The following is a 21451-nucleotide window of genomic DNA, read 5'->3' on the forward strand; positions in this document are numbered from 1 at the left end:
ATTTCTAAGCCCACTCTAGGAATTGGTCTAGAAATGTTGAAAGGGTTCTGAACTGCTTCTTATACAGCCCTGGGTAAGTAAGATTATAATGACAGGGAAAGGCTTTTAAGGAAGGCTCTGTGGGGTAAAGAGAATTAGAGAAAGCCAGTTTTCATCTACGAGCTTGCACAACACAAGGGAAAACTGAATAGGAGCTAGGATCTAGGAGTGCCTTGAAGGAAGTCTATTTTCTCTGCTTGGATACATACAGATATATAGTTCAATAGTTTGATACCTTCAATGATTTTCATATTAAAAATCTACTTTCTCCTCAATAATATCGCACCCATCAAAATAACCCATTATTTGAAATAAAGTGTTTCAGAAAGGGAGAAAGAGGAAACAAAAGGAGATAGGTTCTTAACATTAGGGACAATTTGCCATAAGGGTAGTTAATTCTTAATTTGAAGAGAAGATATGTTCATAATTCAGAAGGGCCAGGAACAGAAGAAAGTTCTATTTAAACTTTTACAGGACAGGCCGGGTGCCAGCGGCTCACATCTGTAATCCTAGCTACTCAGGAGACAGAGATCAGGAAGCAGGAAGATCATGGTTCAAAGCCAGCCCTGGCAAATAGTTTGTGAGGCCCTATCTTGAAAAACCCTTCACAAAAATAGGGCTGGTGGAGTGGCTCAAGGTAAAGACCCTGAGTTCAAGGCCCACCACCACAAAAAAAACAAAAACAAAAAAACATTTCAAGACTAGCACAGTGGTCCATGTCTGTAATCCCAGCTACTCTGGAGGACTGAAATCGGAGTCATGCCCCAGGCAAAAATGAGAGACCCTTTCTGAAAACTAACTAAACTAACTAAAGCAAAAAGGCCGGAGGCAAGGTTAAGTGATGGAGGGCCTGCCTAGCAAGCATGAGGCCCTAAATTCAAACCTCAGTACCGCCAAAAAAATCCCAAACAAAAACAAAATCCCCCAAAAACCTTGGCACTGGGTGTTAAGGGAGTGCTATGCAACACACAGAAACAAAGTCAGAATTACACCTTAATTGTAGACAAGGGACAATTTATAGGCATTCTAAATGAAATTTAGAAATAACCCATTTTTCCTGACAACCCAGTCAGGGCTCAAAAATAACTGGTTGAGGCAGAGGAGTGATTCAAAAAGTGCAATATTGTAGCAGTTTAAAGTAGAAAAGGAATGCTTCTATTGCTAGGTCAGTACAGAAAAAGGATTTCTCTCTCTGACCACCACATACACTCCTGTCTCCAAAATCCTTCCCCACCTCTACAGCCCTTCCAATTCTTTGTTCTAGCCAAAGGTAGAAGCTGGCAGAACAATGCTCCCTTTCACTACTGGCCAGTTAACAGAGCATGCAGATATTTGAAATTACTTAGTTTTACCGAAAGCAACTGCTCTCACTATAACTTGACAAAGTATTCCAAGCTATTATTAAGAAGCAAACAAAAGGAAACCCATAAACTTTGACATTCCTTTGTAACCACTACTTCACCAAGATAAATGGAGGTTGCTACAAACTAGCTTTTACATATGACAAAGCCAGAGAAGCTCCTGTAAAAATCTGCCGATCCTAGGTGAGAACTACCCTGAGTGACATTTTTTGTTCTAATGGGAAAGGTGGCTTCATTCTGGACAAGGCACATGTACACAAGTGAACCAAACATGCTCCATATTCAAGTAGGCATTACCAAATTGCATTCAAGGGCCTCAAATTGTTTGTGATCATCCAAACCTTTCATTTGGTACTTACACACCAGAATGACGGCTTTTATTTAGCACAGAAATACTTAAGACTGCTGTTGTGAAAGATATACATTAGACCAAAAATACACATTATGACCAAATAAATGGTAATAAGCTGGCTGGCTGCTTTCTCTTCCTCTCTGAGAAGCAAATAAAAACTGGGCTTTCAGGATCTTGCAACCGACCCATATTAAATAGTATAGTTAATGCCAAATCAAAAACTGATGATTTAGGATGGGATGTAACTTAATGGGAAAGCATTTGACTAGCATGTGCAAGGCCTTGGGTCTGATTCCCAAAAAACAAATCAACAATAAAAAAACCCCATACACACATACAGAAACCAAAAACTGAATTCCCACCTGCCCACTATTACTGAGACTACAGGGTGATTTTAGGTTAGAGTTCAATTCTCTTTTTCCCACAACTGTTAACAGTCAAACTTACAAGGTCAAGGATGCTTATTAGCATACATGAAGCCAGGAGTTGAAAATGCAGAACTTTCAGAGAGTTTTTTAGCTTGTATCACAGGTAAGTTCTAAGATGGAAGAGCAGTGACACTGAGAGATAAGACAAGGTGAACAAGTTGAAAACCAAAAGCAGTGGACATTTATTCCTCAATTTTTGTGCAAGAGTGTAAAGATGCATTTTTAAGAACTTGATGGCTAGAGAGTATCAGCCATGGCCTTCAGGTTGGCCTGGTTTACAATTAGATTAGGAAAAGAAGGGAGGAAAAAAGGTAACTTGTCTAGTTCACATGATTAATGTTTCTGGCAAACACAGTTGCTTACAAGTTTTAAACTACATTTTACTAAAGTCAAGGGAGGACTTCAAAAAGCCACATACAGTACAATTTAAAATTGGATGAACATCCTGCAAATGTTAGTGCAAAGTAATTATGCAGACTCTCCAGTACAAGATTGTGCTCATGTTTCCCAGGTTTGGTCAAAGTCGCTCATTTAAAATTACAATCACAGAGACTTAACTTACCAAATAGCAAATGTCTTTGTGTTTTATGTCCTATGTACCAAGGGAATGTCACAAGATTTTGGTGAAATGCAGCTTAGTTTCATCAACAAGGCAAATTTCTTACTAAGTTTAACAGTCATGTTCTTGGAGTGCTGCACAGGTAAGTTTCATAAAAATGCCTTTAACTTTATGCCTCTATCTTCTTCAATAAAATTATTCTCCAGATATCTTTTTTTACTCTGTAAACTGGAATTGTTTTCACGATTTTGAAATGCAACCACTATAAATGAAAATATTTCAGGGGTGAGGAAAATCCACCACTAATCTCAGCTAGACAAAGTTCTTACAATCAAAAAGCCTATTCACACAAAATTATATGTAATGACTGTAGTAATCAGTTTATTACACAGATTAACCATTCTTCAACGTACAAGCTCCAGAGGAGCAATTGGGTCTTTAAATATACACAAGTATTTCCATCAAATGAATTTTCACCCTTACATCCAAATAGACCTAAGCAGTTAAAAACATAAGAAAAATAAGAGCTATTAGCTATGTATTAACTGAGAAACCACATATAAACCAAAGAATATGGAGAGAAAGGGGATGAAAGGAGGAAGGTTGAAGGGGCAGGGAGATGAGAAAGAGTTGGGAACAAAGCCCATCATACTTTATGTACTAATAGCTCCAATCCATTTAAATGTTGACCAGTTAAAACTTAGACCTTAAAATACAGGATGTGGGTGGTTGGATGTGGTTGGTCATAACTTTCATCTAAGTTGTAGGTCCTTCAAATAAAGTGAATACAGAAACAGATTCATGTTCTTCACACCTTGCTGTTCATAACTGTTTTGGGTTTAAATGGATTCCACTTAAAAACAATCTCCTACAGGTCAGTGGAGCTTTCTCCCCAATCCAAACACACACCATGAACCCACCACCCCTCACACCTTGCAGTAATCCAAATTTAAGTCAATAATGAAAGCTTTTAGTCTCACACCTAGGTTATGCCTGAAGAACTGGCTTGTCACACACACACTTCTCTGCTAGGAGGCAATGTTGGTACAGAAGTATTTCTAGTTTGTTGTTCCAAGTATGTACAATACGCAGCACTGCTGTATCAGGTAAACATGTGCACAGGGGAAGATGAGGCGTGGGCTCATAGAAAGCAGTCAAATGGAAATCAAAAAGGACTTTCTCTTTCAGAGTTCCCCTATCTTTATTTGTAGAGGTTATCCAATAATTTCTTTAATTACATCGCATACTTCTGAGTCCATTCTCGAGCTATTCTGTTGTACCTGTACACACAAAGAGAAGCTTTGCTTAACATAGGCAAGGAGTCAGTAAGCAACAGGTTTCATTTATTTTATTCATCTAGTAACTTGAAGGCAATACTTCTAGGACATTCAAGCAAAGTCACCTTTCTACCTCCAATTTCTATTTAGCCTATACTCAAAGACAGTAGGACATAGCTATAATATGGAAAACAATTCCTTATAAATACTACTTACAGAGGATTCTGATTAAATTTTAGTATCTGCTCACATATATCTTATTCTACACTTGATTGATCTTCAACTTTTGATTCATTCATTCGAGGTTGTTGTTTTTTTCTTCTTGAAACAGGGTCTCACTATGTAGCAATCGTTCCACCTTAGCTTCCTGAGTACAGGGATTATAAGTATGCTGGGATCATACTCAGCTATTGAGGTTCTTCTGGGAAGTGGACTTGAACTCAGAGCCTTGTGCTTGCTAGGCAGGCAGTCTATCCTTAAATTATGCTACTAGCCCTTTTTGCTTTAGTAATTTTTGGAAAAGGGTCTTGTGTTTATGCCCATGTAGACTTGGACCACAAATGTCTTAATTACACCTCCCCTGTATCTGGGATGATAGGTGTGAACCACCAGGCCCAGCTTATTGACTGAGTTGACTGAGATGGGATCTTCCTAATTTTTTGCTCAGGTTGGCCTCTAACCTGGATCCTCTTGAGTAGCTACAATTAGTGGCATGAGCCACTACACCCACTTTGAGGTTCTTAAAACTGTAACTCAAAAGCCAAGTGATGGTGGCTCATGCCTATAAACCTAGCTACTCAGAAGAAAGAGATCAGAAGGATCAAGGTTTGAAGCCAGCCTGGGGAAAGTTTGTGAGACCCTATCTCAAAAATACCCAACACAAAACAGTGCTGGTGAAGTGACTCAAGTGGTAGAGCACCTGCTTGGCAAGCATGAAGTCCTGAGTTCAAACCCAGTACCACCAAAACAAATTCTGCATTATGGGTTTTTTTGGGGGACATAGTACTGGGGTTTGAACTCTTGCTTTGTGCACTCTACTGCATCTCCAGTCCATTTTGCTGTGGTTATTTTGGAGATAGGTTCTTAAAAACTCTTTGCTCTACTGGCCTCGAACTGTGATCCTCCTGATCTCAGCCTCCCAAGTAGCTCGGATTACAGGTGTGAGCCACCAGTGCCCACTCAGGACCTTTATTTATATCCTGATCACTTTTTAAGAATTCGTATTTCTAAAGTTCTAAGATATCGAAATTCTACATCAAGTTTTATTTTTGTAAGAAATGTAGAGCTTTCATGTCTAATGGCATTTATTAATTTTCCTCCTTTAGATTATGCCAAATGGTAGAAAATTAGTTCCCCTTTTCCATTAATTTTAAGAAACACATGTAAGATAAATGGGCATGTGATGCAAAAAGCTTTGCGTCAAAAGTCAAATATAAGACAAAAAGCTATTGGAAAAAAGTACTGTAGAGAAAGTTTTTCTAGATAGGATTCATATGAAACAACTAAAAATGAGCTTGGAATCATCTATTTATAATAATACCTGGATAAATACTCCTCTTTCCATCCCCAGGAGAGTATGTTAGGACTTCATTTTATATTCAGCTGTTAGATAAGAAAGACTTGAGACAACATCCCCATCCTACCAAAGAGAGCTTTTCATCTAGAGGTCATACTTACTTTTCTCTATCTGTTTTGTAGATCCGAGCAATCTCAGGCACTAAGGGATCATCTGGATTGGGATCACACAACAGAGAACAGATGGACAAAAGAACTAGGGTAAAAGAAAGTATACATTAGTAGAGAACAAAAACGAAGGGTTGAAAGAAACGAATGCCAACAAATTAGTTCTAAGAATCTATTTAAGGCTGGGGGTGTAGCTCAGTGGTATACAACTTGCCAAAGAAATACAAAACTACTTATACTGTACTGCCTTGCAGTTTTGAAAACTCTACCTAACTTTATATTAACAATAATCATCAAAGATTTTAAGCTTAAACAGATGTCAAATTCAGTCATTAAAAAACTAAAATGAATAGCAGAAAGCTAATGTTAAATGACATTTTGTCTCCCACATAAGAGTATCAGCTCCTTTGTTCAAAGTCTCACATTTTTCTTACGATGTAAGAACAGTAGACATGGCTATTTCTACGCCTGAAGTCCTAAAGAAGCTGCCCAGACATATGAAGTTATTTGTCCAATGGGCTTGGCTAGTAATTAGAATTAGAAAGTGCTGGAGGAGTGGCTCAAGTGAGAGAGCACCTGTCTAGAACGGAATTAGAAAACACAGATCTTGAGTTGGGGGAATAGCTCAGAGAGCAAAAACAGGTCCTCCAACTCCTACACTAAGAACATTTGTCAGAGAACATAAAGTTCAAATTTTAGAAGCCCAACTTCAGGGTAAAATTCCAAAAACAGTAACGCTGGAGTACTCTTAGGCAAAAATGACAACTTGAAATTCAACAATCACTATTTTCTCAACGTCAGGTACTATTTTGATACAACAAATTTGATTTATTTTTAGCTAAAAACAATTCAGCCCAAGTAAAGAACTTAAAGGCCAGTAACTTATCCCCAAATAGGATGGCCGCATACTTATTACTGAGGATATAATATAGAACTACGAATGTCTCAAATTTTTTTCAGTGATAATTTAGCTCTCATCTAAGTCATTTCCTCATTGACAATGCAGACAAATCTCCATTGTATAATTTCATCTGTTAATAATTTATCATTAACTTACATATTTCCTTTTTATTTATTTTTTGTGTTACTGGGGTTCAAACTCAGCCTACACCATGAACCATTCCACCAGCCCTATTTTGTGTTGGATTTTTTTTCCAAGATAGGGTTCTCCCAAACTATTTGCCCAGGCTGGCATCAAACCGTGATCCTTCTGATCTCTGCCTCCTGAGTAGCTAGGATTACAGGTGTGAGCCACCAGTGTCTGGCACTTATGAATTTCTTGTTGAGTGCAAAAGAGGGAAACCCAGGTCACTGATCATATTAACCTCAAGAATCCTCTGATGAAATGGGATAAATTCCAATCCTTCTCTTCTAATGCTAACAAAACTCAACTATCTTATTTCTCACAAATATTCTTTACCAAAAGGTGATAACTCTGAGCCCACTTTACTCCAAACACCAAATTCTCTACTAAAATCAAGGGTTTTTGAGAGGTGAAGAAAAACTGACAAGCCCCTTTTCAGTTTGGTTTAAAAAAAAAAAAGCTGTTTTGCTGCCCAACTAACGGTATATATAGGTATGTAAGTATATGTCAGGACAGATATTTTCTGATTCTTCATTCCTGTTGTCCAGAATTCTGGCAGATGGCATTCCTAAAACAGCTTTCCTTCCCATTGCCAGGTGTCATCACCTGATGCCCTCCTCTTCAAATATAACATTCTAACAGCAATTAGGAAATATTTCCTGTGTCTCCTGGAAATGGGAACAGGGAATAGATTTGTGAATGCTCCTAAAAGTGTAGAGTATAGAAAGAAGAAACTTCTCTGATCTATTAAATTAGCAAGAGTACCACAACAATTCTTCACCTAATGTCAGGCATACTGCCAGATTAGCATGTATTACAAATTCCCTTTAAGTATTCTTCTAATAAGCAACCTTTAAAAGCACAAATTTTACATTTCTTTTTTTTTTTTGATGGTCCTGGGGTTTGAACTCAAGGTTTCACCCTTGCTAGACAGGTGCTCTACCACTTGAGCCATTCGCCAGCTCCAAAGGACAAATTATAAAGAAATAGCTTTCCTCCCTTTCTTTCTAAGAAAGAAAAGTAGGGTAGTGGTTATCTGTACCTAGTGAAGGGATGTTTAGTATACTACTTAGCTCCTTTAATTTGTGGAAAATTGATTTTGGCTTATAATAATGTACATACTTTCCTCTGCAAAGAGATTAACTTCTAATTCTACAACTTGGCACAGGCTCTTCACTGAAGTCACTTAACTTTCACCCAGATATATTCTTCATCAGTATTATACCCATTTACATTACTGTCATAATCCACTGTCACTTGCAATTCTAAAAATACATGCTCAAGTGGATTTTGTTAAGTTTTATGTATAATTAAGTCCCTAACACGTATATTCAAAGTAGAGGGGGAAATGGAGGTGAAGCTCAGTGGTAGAGTATACTTAGCCTACATGCAGCACTTGGTTCAATACCCAGTATTAAAAAAAAAAATGGGGCTAAGTGGAGTGACTCAAGCAGTAAAAGTACCTGCCTACTAAGCATGAGGCCCTGAGTTCAAACCCAAATACCACCAAAAATGGGGGTGGGGAGGATTTTGGTTCACAATTATAATCCTTGAAAATAAGACTGCATGCTAAAGGATATTTAATATCACTGACAGGATTGAGGCCTTTCACAAAAATACCTGCCATATACTCAATTTACAAAAGCAACTTGTTAAAGACAAGTTCACTAGGTGATACAATGACATTCAATTCAACAAAATGGTACTACAATTATTTTAAAAGATAGCTATACCCAGATAGGCAGATGATAAGAGAAATTAAATAAACTTTTAACTGCCCTTATGATTTGAAATATCTGGGAATATCAGGCATGAGAAGGGGAAAGAAAAGAAAAGAGCTATAGCAACTATTTCAGCTATCTAGCTCCCTGTCCCCAACACACAGCATAACATAATTATGCCATTCTACCTCTCTTGGTCCCATTGTTAAATTTATTTCTCTATTGGCACTTGGTGAAGAGCAACCAATAAGACAAGAAAAAGTACATAAACACTCACTCAATAATCCTTTTTTTTTGCCTAGCTAATTTGAGTTCAAACCCCAGTATCTGATGGGAGGAGGGGTAAAAAAAGAAGACAGAGAATGCTTTTTTTGTTTGGCAAGAGGGCTTTTGGAGGGGGCACTCTGGAAAGCTATTTCATTCACAACTTTTACAAATATGGTTTTCTGGGGGGAGTTTGAACTCAAGGCCTCATGCTTGCTATGCAGATGCTCTAATACTTGAGTTACTCCACCAGCCCTCCTAGGTTTGTTTTAATTTTTGCCTAGGACACCAAAAATTTTATTTGTTTGCTTGCTTATGGGACTGGAGTATGAACTCAGGGCTTCAATTTGCAAAGCAGGCGCTCCATTGCTTGAGTCAAACCTCCAGTTCATTTTGCTCTGGTTATTTTAGAGATGGGATCTTGCAAACTATTTGTCTGTGCTGGCTTTGAACCTCAATCCTCCTGATTTCAGCCTCCCACGTAGGATTACAGAATTACAGCCACCAGCACCCAGCTCAGAAATTTTAATTTAATGCCACTAAGTCTTTGTTTCCTTTAAAAATTTAATTTCTAAGAGTATATAAATCATAACATCCAAATTATAATGTGAAAAATATCTAACGCTTTTGACAATTGTGCCTTTATGCCAGTTATTGAAGTGCTTATAAGGAGTGCTTCTTTAACCTTCATAACGACAATGAACTACTTATTATCCCTAGTCTACAGATGAAGAAACTGAAGCATACAAGGCTAGAGATGAGGCTCAAGTGGAAGAGCACTTGCTAAGCAAGTGTGGAGCCATGAACTCAAACCCTAGTGCTTGAACTTATTCAAAGTACATTAAGTGCATCTATGGAATTATAATGAACCCTCCTTATATTATTAACATATGCTAATTAAAACAGTTTAAAAGGGTGGGAGAGACTAACTGATAAAATATCAGAGTAAAGATTATTACTTAAAAATATATATATATATGTATAGGAAGGCCAGAGGTGTGGCTCAAGTGTTAAGAGTGCCTGCCTAGCAACCCAGGATTTTAAACAAAGGAATATTTAAGTTAATGTGTCTCAAGTTTCATTCAATAAAAAGTGGAAATGAAATCTCAAAATATGTATTTGGACCCAGAATCTATGTTATTTATTCATTCATTCATTTATTTGGATGTACTGGTTTTGAAACTCTGGGCCTCACACTTGCTAGGCAGGCACTCTAACACTTGAGCCACTCCACCAGCCCTTTTTTGTATTGGGTATTTTTGAGATAGGGTCTTGAGAAGTATTTGTCCAGGCTGGCCTCGAACCCCCTTCCTCCTGATCTCTGCCCCCTGAGAAGCTAGGATTGTAGATGTGAGTCACTGGCACCCACCTCAGAATCTATGCATTTAACAATGAAACTACACTGCCTCAAGACAGGTATACATTTTTTTTTCCCTTTTCTGTTTTTTCAACCATAGTATTTTCCCCCTTACAATATTTGTAAGGTAATCAATACTCTAAAATTACTGGGTCAAAGGGTTTGGATAATTAAGTCTCTCTTTTTGTGTATGTGTTGCTGGGGAGTGAACCCAGGACCTTAAATATGCTAGGCAATCATTCTACCACTGAGCTACATCCCTAGCCCTTGGTTTTTTGAGATCATGTGTCACTACATAGCCCAGACTGGCCTGGAACTCACAATCCTTCTACTTTGGGCTTCCCTCCACCCAGTGCTGAGATTATAAGTGTTTACCACCACACCCAGCAATTAACTCTCTTAATACATAACCACATACTGTGTTTTACAAGTCTAAAATTCTATCAGTCATATATGAGTGCTCATTTCAGTATACTTTATTAGCATTTGGACTTCTTTTCAAAAGATCTTTGCTATTAAAAAGGTGAAAAATGAGCCAGGCACAGTGGCTCATGCCTATAATCCTAGATACTCAGAAGTGCAAATCAGGAGATTATGGTTCAAGGCCAGCCCAGGCAAAAAGTTAGTAAGACACCCCCCCCCGCCCATTTCAACTAATAAACTGAGCACAGTAGTATGTGCTTGTCATCCCAGCTACACAGGGAGCATAAATAAAGGATAGTGGTTCAGGCCAGTCAAGACATAAAGGAGAGCCTCTTTCTCAAAAATAACCAAATCAATGTGGGCTAGAGGCATGGCTGAAGGGCACCTACCTGTTTATTAAGTGTTAAGGCTCTGAGTTCCAACCCCAATACCGCCAAAAAAAGAAAAGGGGTCTATGACTCTAGCTCAGTAGCAGAGCACTTGCCTTACAGGGCCCTAAGTTCACTGCAAAAAACCAAAAAGTTTTAAGGTGACAAATGGGAAATTTTAACTTTCATTTCTTTATTTTTCTGGTTCCTTTTTGTCTATCTACAGGGATGTGGGTTTTTTGGTTGTGCATGATTTATGTTCTTCCTATCTTAAACATACTAATACATTACCATACCTGATTTTTCTTTTAAATAACTATTTTCACTTTTAACAAAAGCATAGCTATTAAGTTCTTTTCTTTCAAGACTTTTCAGATCAGAAAGTTGAGATCTGAGAAATATTTATTATGGTTTAGTTTTTAATACATCTGTGATTCCGTCTGGGGATAATATTGAGGGATTGTTTAATTTCAAATCAATATGTAAGATAATGTTCATTAACTACATCACTCAGTTCACTGATTTAAAAAAAAAAAAAATCCCTAACCTACTCATGTAATTGGAAGTCTTTCATTACAAGCTTAGCAACTAACTTTCTCTACACGTTTTCAAACTCACAGAACTGTATTAATGATTCCTTTTTGAATTTTATTTTACTTTTTTAATTAGCATACACTGATAACATGAGGAGGCTTCATTGTGATAATCCCATCGATGCACATAGTGTACTTTGAACAAGTTTACCCCCTTTACGCTAATCTTTAAGATGCTAAAAGGAAATAATTTTGTTTTGGTGGTGCTGGGTGATCAAGCCCAGGGCCTTGCACATGCTAAAAAAGAAATCGCTTTACCTCTTAAGCTACATGTCCAGCTTCCCAAAATTTATATTAAGCTGATTGACACAAATGAATCTGTTCCTGATAGAAACCTAAATAAGAGGTGGTGAGACCTTTAACAGTCTGAATACAAATTTCCGTATGTTTTGTTCTTCAAGAATCTAATGTCTGCACCTACTGGGTGCTGGTGGCTCAAACCTATAACCCTAGCTCCTCAGGAGGTGGAGATTACAAGAATCACAACTTGAGGCCCTCCTGGACAAAAAGTTCCAGAAACCCCATCTCAATCAATAAAAAGCTGAGTGTACCAGGTACCAGTGGCTTATGCCTGTAATCTTAGTTATTTCAAAGGCAAAGATCAGAAGGATTGTGGTATCAGGCCAGCCTGGGCAAAAAAAAGCAGAACCCTATCTCAAAAATACTCAATACAAAAAAAGAGCTGGTGTGGCTCAAGTGGTAGAGCACCTGCCTATAAGTCTGAAGCCCTGAGTTCAAATCTCCCTCACCCCCCAAAACTTATGTATTTTAGCGCAAGTATTGTTCTAATGATACTTCTATTTTCTACTTTTTTGTTGTTTATTTTTGTATTTTTATCTAGCATATATCTTCTCCAAAATCCAGGAATCTTAAAAGTTGATCAATTGTTAAGTACCTTCTGCTTTCTGCTCTTAAAAAAATTTCATACCAAGTGCCATTTTGCTATCAGTCTTCCAACTTGTCCTTATATAGCACAATTAACAGACTAATCATCATACCAAGAAATACCTAAGTTTGCAAATCCAACTCTTTCCAGTTGTCTTGAGGTCTGTTTCAGATTAACAAAGATTGCTAAAAACTCTATTTCAGACTATAAGAGGTTGCTCCTCTTAAAAGGAACATGGGAGTAATCTCTAAAAGACAATATAGTTGCTTTATCTTGATACCAAACAACCATTCCTTTACCTTTTGAAATAGTTAGTGCTGGAGACCACTGTGACCGTAGAATATCAAGACAAATGCTGCCATTACTGTTAATATTTGGATGATAAATTCTTGTCGTAAATGCAACCTGTATCAAAAGGAAAACTTTTTGTAAATTGGTTTATTAATATCATACAGAGTACAATAAAAGCAATTATCACATCTCAATTACCCCTCTCTTGAGACCCCCTCCCAGCTCTGGGAGCTCTATTCTATGCTATTTTTCTATCTCAATAAACTCTTCTGCTTTACTCACCAAAAAAAAAAAAAAAAAAAAAAAAAAATCAATTACCTTAGGTGGTTTGAAGGGATAATCTGTTGGGAAATGAATTGTCAAGAAAAATACTCCACCCTGATAGGGACTGTCATTCTGTTGATAAGAAAAGTGGGATTAAAATGAGTAAAGTACATAAAATATTTATTCTGAAATTAATATGAATACTTACTGGCCCCATTATTGTAGCTTGCCAATGGAACACTGAAAAAGAACAACAAAAAATTAACATGCAACAATATCCATATTATGCCTATACCATTGGAGCCTACCATTCCCCATCTAATCCAAGTTCATTTTTAAGCACTACAACAATGAGTATGGGCAAGATGAAGAAACCTAACTTGTGAGTCTAAACAGAAAAAAAATTGACTAGAAAGGTCTAGACCATAGATAAGCTGCTCAAAAAGTATTTGGAGTGAGGCATGGTTGCACAGGACTGTAGTCCCAGCATTTGGGAGGCTGAGGAAGAAAGATTGCAAGTTTGAAGCAGTGCAAGTTATATAGTGAGGCCCTGTCTCCAAAAATAATTGGACTAGGTACCTTGAAAAGTCATGTCAGCTAGGTGTTATAGCACACACATGTAATGCCAGTACTTTATAGAGTTGGAGGCAGGAGGACTGTGAGTTCAAGACCAGCCTAGGCCTTAGTTTTTGAAACCCTATCCCAAAAAACTTGGGTCAGAGAGACAAACTTTTGGCAGAGCCCGAAGTGCTACTTTTAAACAATGATTTCCTCACTTCCAAGGGTAAATCATTCCCTCAACACAATTACATATAGTATATTCCTTTTATAATGTAGGAAAGATTGGTTTTTAACAATGAGAAACAAATTCTCATCTCATGTATAGGTTGTTATAATTACTGCCCCCTCAATAAATAAGAAAATATCAAGAGTGGGATTGCAAGTCAGTGGTACAGTACCTTGCAGATTCGATCCCCAGCACCACTACCAAAACACACACACACACACACACCCAGAAAGGTCAAGTTTGATTACAAGGGTTAAGAATAATTTAATAAGGAAATCTCTTCAAACTACAGAAAATAGTACTTGTTTCATTTCTAAGGGAGTACTACTAGGTACAATACACAGATCAAAAGACAGTTTATCAAGACAACCCAAACCAGTTAACTCTTGTCACAGGTAGAAATATGAAGACTAAGTAACTACATGAAAATCCACTGGAATGTTGGAATGTCAGTCCAAGTCCTAAAGTTTCTTCGGACCTCTTTAATAGGAAACTGCCTCACCCAGGCACTGAGACAGTCTCAGGCTTGTCATCCTAGCTACTTAGAAGGCTGAGGTTGAGAGGAAAGAGGTTCAAGGCAGCCCGAGCAAATAGTTGGAAAGACTTCTCCAAAATAACCAGAGCAAATGGACTGGAGGTGTGGCTTAAGAAATATAGTGCCTGTTTTGTGAGCACCTTGAATTCAAACCCAGTCCTACCAAAAGATAGAAGGGGGAAAAAAGTCTCAATGATTGGTTTGTTCCTTACCAGTACCTAAACAGCAGCCTATTCATTTAAGATGTAAAGATGAAGGACAGCTCATCTCATGCCAGTAATCCTAGCAACAAGGGAAATGGAGATTGGAAGAATCTCAGGAAAAACCGAACTAGCAAAAAAGTGTGAGGCACTAGCTCCAAAATAACCATAGCAAAAAAGGCTGGAGTTGTGGCTTAAGAGGTAGAGCACCTGCCTAGCAAGCGAGAAGCCCTGAGAACCCCAGTCCTGCCAAAAACAAAAAAGGACTAAGGATATAGGTATTACGGAAGCACATTTTCTTAGATTACCCCTCCACAGCACTTTAAAATTTTCTTATTACTTTTAACCAAACATCTTTTTAATGTGGTAAGTAGCTAGGGAGAAAGCCATTTTGAGTCACTAAGATTGGTCTTAGTCTAGTATCTTTAACAAAAGCTCTATGGTATGCTTAAAGTAACAAGTCTCACACTCTGCTTAGCCACAAATATATACTTAATTTGAATAATCAAAACAGTCCGATGACTAGTGTTAACAACCCCCACAAATAAGGCTAAAAGCAGTATTAGACAAAAATGATGACCAACTGAGGAATTTTATTTATTTATTTTGCAGTACTGAGGTTTGAACTCAGGGCCTACACCTTTAGCCACTCCATCAGTCCTTTTTTCTGATAGGTTTTTTCAAGATAGGCTCTGGCAGAACTATTTGCCCAGGCTGGCTTTGAACTGCAATCCTCCTGATCTCTGCCTCCTGAGTAGCTAGGATTACAGATGTGAGCCACTGTTGCCCTGCTGTTTCTCTTATCTTGTTTTTCAATGGGACTGGGGTTCAAACTCCCTCACAAAGCAGGCGCTCTACTGCTTGAGACACACCTCCAGTCCATTTTTGCTTTGATTATTTTGGAGCTGGGATCTTGAAAACTATTTGTCCAGACTGGCCTCAAACCTCAAGCCTCCTGACCTCAGCCTCCCAAGTAGGATTACAGGCATGAACCACTGGTGCCTGGCTCCCAATAACTACTTAAGTACTAATTCTTTTTTCTAGCCTTTTCAAGATCCTTTTCTTGCTAAAAGTACCACCAGACTTAAGAAGGTATTAAGAAAATCTAAATTTGAACAAGTTTTGGCTAACAATAATTCTTTTTTGTGATTACCTATTCTTCCTACTAACAGCAAACAAAGCATATTTTATAATCTAGGATGAAAATCTAGTACAATTATTAAACAATACAGAATCTCCAACAGTCTTGGAGCAGAAATGCTGGCAAGCTGGGTACCAGAATATCTGTAATTACAGAAAGAATATTGTTTGTGATACAGGATAGCAAAGATCAGTATTTCCAAATAATATTGCGATCTCTTTCATATCCATACTCCAAAAATTTGAAGACAATCTGGGGTCTGAACTCAGGGCCTCACGTTTACTAGGCAGGCACTCTACCACTTCAGCCACTCCACCAGCACTCTTTCGATATAAGGTCTCAAACTATTTGTTCAGGCTGGCCTTGAACTGCAATCCTCCTACGGTTGCCTTCCAACTATCTAAGACTACAGGTATGAGCTGCTGGCACCCGGCTATTGAGAACTCTTACAAGCATTATCAATAGGTTATGACATTTGTTTTTTTTTTTTTTTTGTGGTACTGGGAATTGAACTCAGGACCTTGTGTTCACTAGGCAATGCCTCTACCACTTGAGCCACACCCCAGTCCTCATTTGTAATTTACATTTATTTATTTAGTAAATCTTATCTGTTTAATATTAGGACAGAACTAAACATGCAATTCACTGGCATCAAAACACTAAATAAAACTTTATTCACATTCAAATGGTAAAAATATTAATTTGTCTTCATTGTTAAAAGTTAGAGATCAAATATTGTCATCAGAAAAACATATACCCAGGGCTGCCTTTAAAATAGGACTGGGGAAAAGAAGAATTGCTAATGTAGCAACCAAAATCAATGGTATTTACGACTTTGACAGCACTGGGGGGTTGAATTCAAGGTCTTGTACTTGCTAGATATGTGCTCTACCACCTAAGCCACTTTCCCAGACCTACCATTTAAATCTTAATTGAGCTGGGAGTGTAGCTCCATGCTAGAATGGGTACTTAGCATGTGTAAGTCCCTGGGCTTAATTCCCCAATAAATGAATATATGCATCTTACTTGAATATACTGTCACCCCAGTTAACACAAAAATACTTACTGTAATCCCTGACTTAGGTCTCCCTTTGCAACCCTGTTAGACTTCTAACTCTCTTAGGTGGAAATATGAATAAGGAGAGAAGTCAGTAGAGAATATCCTACCTGCCTCAAATTACAATGGTTTTGTAAACAGAAGATTACTAGGGGTTCCAAGTAGAAAGAACTCCAGAAATAGCTACTGGATGAAATACTGGACCATCCCATAAGCATAAGATATTGCTATATTTTATATGAACATGTAGTTCAACAACCTTTCATGTAAGGATCAATCCTAAGAGTTGGACAAAGTAAAATTTAAGGTACAGTGTTTTGGGGGGGTTGCTTGTTTTGTGGTTTGTTTTTTTGGGTTTTTTTTTTTTTTTTTCAGTACTAGGGATTAAACTCCAGGCCTGACTCATGCTAAGCAAGCAATCTACCACTGAGCCACATCCCAGGCCTGAAACAGCTTTGACAATAAAAAACAAAAACCAAAAAACCTCTACCACCACCTTGGCTGGATGCTGCAAACCAAATTACACAAAACGAAAGTTATACTGTGTTGCATGAGCATTTAAATGTGAAGTTCACAGTTCAATAATTACTCTTTGGCTCAGTGGAGAAAGCCTTATGTTGTCAAGCAATAATAAGATTGTTAATTTGAGGCTAAATCTCCAGGAGACCCACATTCAAACAGATTCAGAGAGTCATTTCATGGGCTGGCAGAGTGGTTAAGGTGTTAGAGATCCTGTCTAGCAGGCCTGAGATCAACAAAAAAAATAAAAAAGATAAAAAATAAATAAAAATCAACAGAAGCTTCAATAACAAAAATTTAAAACTCTCACGTACGTATCTCACAACTCAGTCCTGCGTTATCGTCAGTTGTGTTTAAATTGTTGCATGATCTGCTGAGTGTTTCCTTGCTCTTAATTTTGTGAAAATACGCCTCTCAAAAGCAAATGGTGCCCAAAAAGCAAAGTAAAAATTAATGTGTTTAATATAAGTGATAAAGTGAAAATTTTAGATTTTTTGAAAGGTGGCATGCCTTTAAGCAAAGAGTGGCAGTAATATGGGAAAATGAATCAAGTATTCACAGTACAGTAATTGAACTCTATTAATCCTGAGCATTCACAGTTTTTCTCTTCAATGATCATCTCTTCGGAACCCATATACCCAAGGGACACCAATGCCACTGTACAATTTTCTGGGTCCTTATGTTTTATTAGGATGATTATGAGCTTTTCTTTTTTTAATCTTTTTGACAGTAATTCAACCGCAAATGGTCTCAAACATCCACAAAATTTTTAAGTATAATATTTTGCAGCAAACTGCCTAGGTGACCAAGTTTAAGGAAGTTATACTATTCCTAGGAGATTATCCTTAATTTCTTTAAGAAAATAGATACTGTTGGTGACTCAGAATTTGAATCAAGATACTCATAAATTGAATAAGAAGACTGAGAATTAACCAGAGATTTTCTTTTTTGATGATACTGTGTTTTGAATTCAGGACCTCACACTTGCTAAGCAGACATTCTGCCACTAGCTACATACATGCCCAGCCTCTTTTTCCTGTTGGGTAGTTTCAAAGTAGAGGAGTCTACCAAACTACTTGCTCAGGCTTACTCTGAACCTCAATCTTCCTCCATCATGGCATCTTGAGTAGTTGGGATTATAGATGTGAGTCACCGGTGCCCAGTGCCAGAGACTTTTTTTTTTTAATGTGGTGCTTAGAAATCCAACCTAGGGCCTTGCTCATGCAAACCACTTTACCACTGAGCTATAATATCACTGGCCCCAAGATGATGAGGAGGAAGATTATTTGTGGTGCTGAGCATTAAGTCCAAGGCCTCACACATGCTAGGCAATCACTCTTACCACTGAGCTACTACAACCCCAAACCTAAGATTATTATTTTAAACAGCTTTACTCAGATATAATTCATACACAGACATAGTTGTACAATAATCAGTATAATCAATTTTAGAACATTTTCATTGCTCCCAAAAAAGACCCTATACACAGTAGCAATCATTCCCCATTCCCCCAAACTTCCAGTCCTATGAAACCATTAATCTACTTTCTGTCTCAATGGATTTGTGTCTGCCGGATAGTTTAAGTGCATGGAAGCATTCAGCATGCAGTGTTTTAGGTCATGATCCTCTCACCTAACATGTTTTCAAGGCTCATCCATGTTGCAGTACTCACCAGTACTTTACCCCCCCTTTTTTCTTGGCGGTACTAGGTCTTGAACTCAGGACCCAACTTGATAAGCAGGTACTTTACCACTTGAGCCACATTTCCAGCCCAACTTTATTCCTTTTTATTGTTGAATATTCCATTACAGGGCTGGAAGAGTGGCTTCAGTGATAGAGTGCTTGCCTAGCAAGTGTGAGGTCAAACCCCAGTGCCCCGCCCCCATCCCCACTTCTGTGGTCCCAGAAGTGCACCACCACACCTGGCTTATTTGTGGAAGTGGGGCTTGCCAATAACTTTTTGCCCCGGTTGGCCTCAAACTGCAAACCTCCCTAGTATCAGGGATTACAGGCATGAGCCTTTGCACCCAGGTCATTCATTCCTTTTTTCCAAGGTAGGGTCTCACTATGTAGTCCAGGCTGGCCTCAAACTCTCAATCCTCCTGCCTCAACCCACCAAGTGCTGAAATTACAGGTGTGTGACCCCACACTCTGTGTATTTTTATCTCTTTCTTAATTTTATAGTTTGCAGAACGTAAGGTCTTAATTTTCATTTATCTATTTATTCTTTGTGTTTTGGGGAAGTTTTATTTAACTCTTCAGGGTAACTCTTTTTTGCTCTGAGAAAGGAATGCAATAATGCAAACTATAAGTAGCAGCAAAGAAAAGACAAATTATTTTTACATGCTAAAGAAAACTTCAAAAATGAAATCTAATCCTCAGATTCAGATTACTTTTAGTTGGAAGATTTTTCAGCCACTCAACTTTTAGGAATTCACCTAAAACAAAACCACTTTTTCAAATGAATGGAAAGCGCTCTGACACAGGTGGATCATAGATTACTGTGGAATGACAAAACTATAACCAGAAAAACTGATAATGAGTCCATTTCAGGAATCTCCATAAGCCTCTCATGAGACTCTTTTTTAAGATAGTATAAAAGTAGAGACTTTATTCACCTAACTAACCAAAGGTTATTTTGAGGCTTAAATAAGATGTTTTTACCAGCATGTAAATCAATTTGTATGGTTTAAGTGCATGGCCTGTCCTGTTTGGTACTAACTATGGAAGTTATTCATTTGGACCATTCAGAATGTAATATAAAATGAGATTTCTCATCAAGTATTCTTACTTAGTCTCATAATTTATAATATTTATCTGTTTTGTCTGTAAAGCAATCATCATAAAAGGGATTGTTAAGAAGTTAAAAAACCAGAAACAGCCAGACACCCATGGCTCATGGCTGTAATCCTAGCTGCTCAGGAGGCAAAACCCTATCTTGAAAAAACCCATCACAAAAAAGGGCTGGCGGAGTGGCTCAAGAGTGCCTACCTGCCTACCTAGCAAGGGTGAGGTCCTGAGTTCAAACCCCAGTACCGCAAAAAAAAAAAATCAGAAACAAATCCTTAAGAATTCATTACTAGTCTTAATCTATACATGTTCCTTTTAAAGATCATCCCATTTTTATTTTATTTTGGTTGTTTATTAAGTTTTGTGGTACTGGAAATTGAATGCACAGGCTTGCATATGGCATGCAAGCCCTCTATCACTGAGCTACATCCCCAGTCCTATTTTGCTTTTTTGAGACAGAGTTTCACTATGTAGCTCAGGCTGTCCTGGAACTTGTTATGTAGAAAAGGGTAGTTTTAAACTTTCAATCCTCCTGCCTCAGTCTCCCAAGTGCTTGCCTAATTGATATGATGTAAATACATTTAATTAAGTAAATAATTATATCTGCTTTTGCTAGTATAAGGCAATCTAAAGACAGTCATACCATGTCATCCTCAGTATTTATCCTTCCAACTTAAAGAACAAAATGTAAAGTGCCTGCCAAGCAAGTGTGAGTTCAAACGCCAGTATACCATAAGAACAAAACAACTAGGTAACAGCTCAAGTATTTCACCCCAGGAAAATACTCAGAAAGAAGGACAAGTAAGAAGGGACCAAAATGGCTACAAAGATAATGCCTGGTAGAAGAGGTTCAAAATATAATGAACAACACAGAAGATACAGGTACTTTTATGGGAAACTAAGAGTAAACAAAGAGTAAATATTCACTTTTCCCTGTATTAAATGATCTTCATACAAAATAACCTTAAGATACACACACACACACACACACACACACACACACACGCACGCACGCACGCGCGCGCATCCCAGGGTTTCCCAGAGACAGAGTGTTACCCTGTTATTTACTTCATAATTCTTTTTGATACTTACTATCATCTCCAACAGGACCTGCTGAACACTGTGCTGGAGGGTCCCTTGCAAGGTCATTCAATTCCTTAAAAAAAATAATCAAAGAAATTTATTCAACATAAATATAATTTTACATTGTTACTAAATTTACATTGTTACCCATATTCTCTTAGTGGTGAAGCTCCTGTAGAATCAGTCCTTCATAGTCAAGAAGACTATCAATCTTTAAACTGAAGTATTTTTGATTCTTGAATGCCAATGTGTGTTTTGTAAAGTAGGTAGGGGTTAGGGGTATAGAGCAGCTGCTTAGCAATCCCCAGCACTGGGTGGGGCATGTTTGTTCAGAACTGAGTAGGTAAATATGATAACGTAAAAAGGCGTTATGTACAAAAGCCACAAAA

The 21451-nt window shown here is 37.8% G+C and overlaps 1 protein-coding gene across 1 annotated transcript in view; it reads right to left on the bottom strand.

The window, feature by feature from the left end:
- Positions 1–2338: 2338 nt before the first annotated feature.
- The window catches only part of Ube2d2 (ubiquitin conjugating enzyme E2 D2), a 44662-nt gene continuing 25549 nt past the window's right edge, over positions 2339–21451 (bottom strand). The window contains exons 2-7 of the mRNA XM_020167924.2: positions 21072–21135; positions 13159–13190; positions 13005–13082; positions 12695–12800; positions 5694–5787; positions 2339–4019 (exon numbers count right to left, since the gene is read on the bottom strand). Of these exons, the coding sequence (XP_020023513.1) occupies positions 3974–4019; positions 5694–5787; positions 12695–12800; positions 13005–13082; positions 13159–13190; positions 21072–21135 (420 nt within the window). The 3' untranslated portion in view covers positions 2339–3973. The remainder of the gene's footprint in view (positions 4020–5693; positions 5788–12694; positions 12801–13004; positions 13083–13158; positions 13191–21071; positions 21136–21451) is intronic.

The sequence above is a fragment of the Castor canadensis genome, chromosome 6 (assembly GCF_047511655.1).
Source record: "Castor canadensis chromosome 6, mCasCan1.hap1v2, whole genome shotgun sequence".
In the NCBI taxonomy this organism is placed as follows: Eukaryota; Metazoa; Chordata; class Mammalia; order Rodentia; family Castoridae; genus Castor; species Castor canadensis.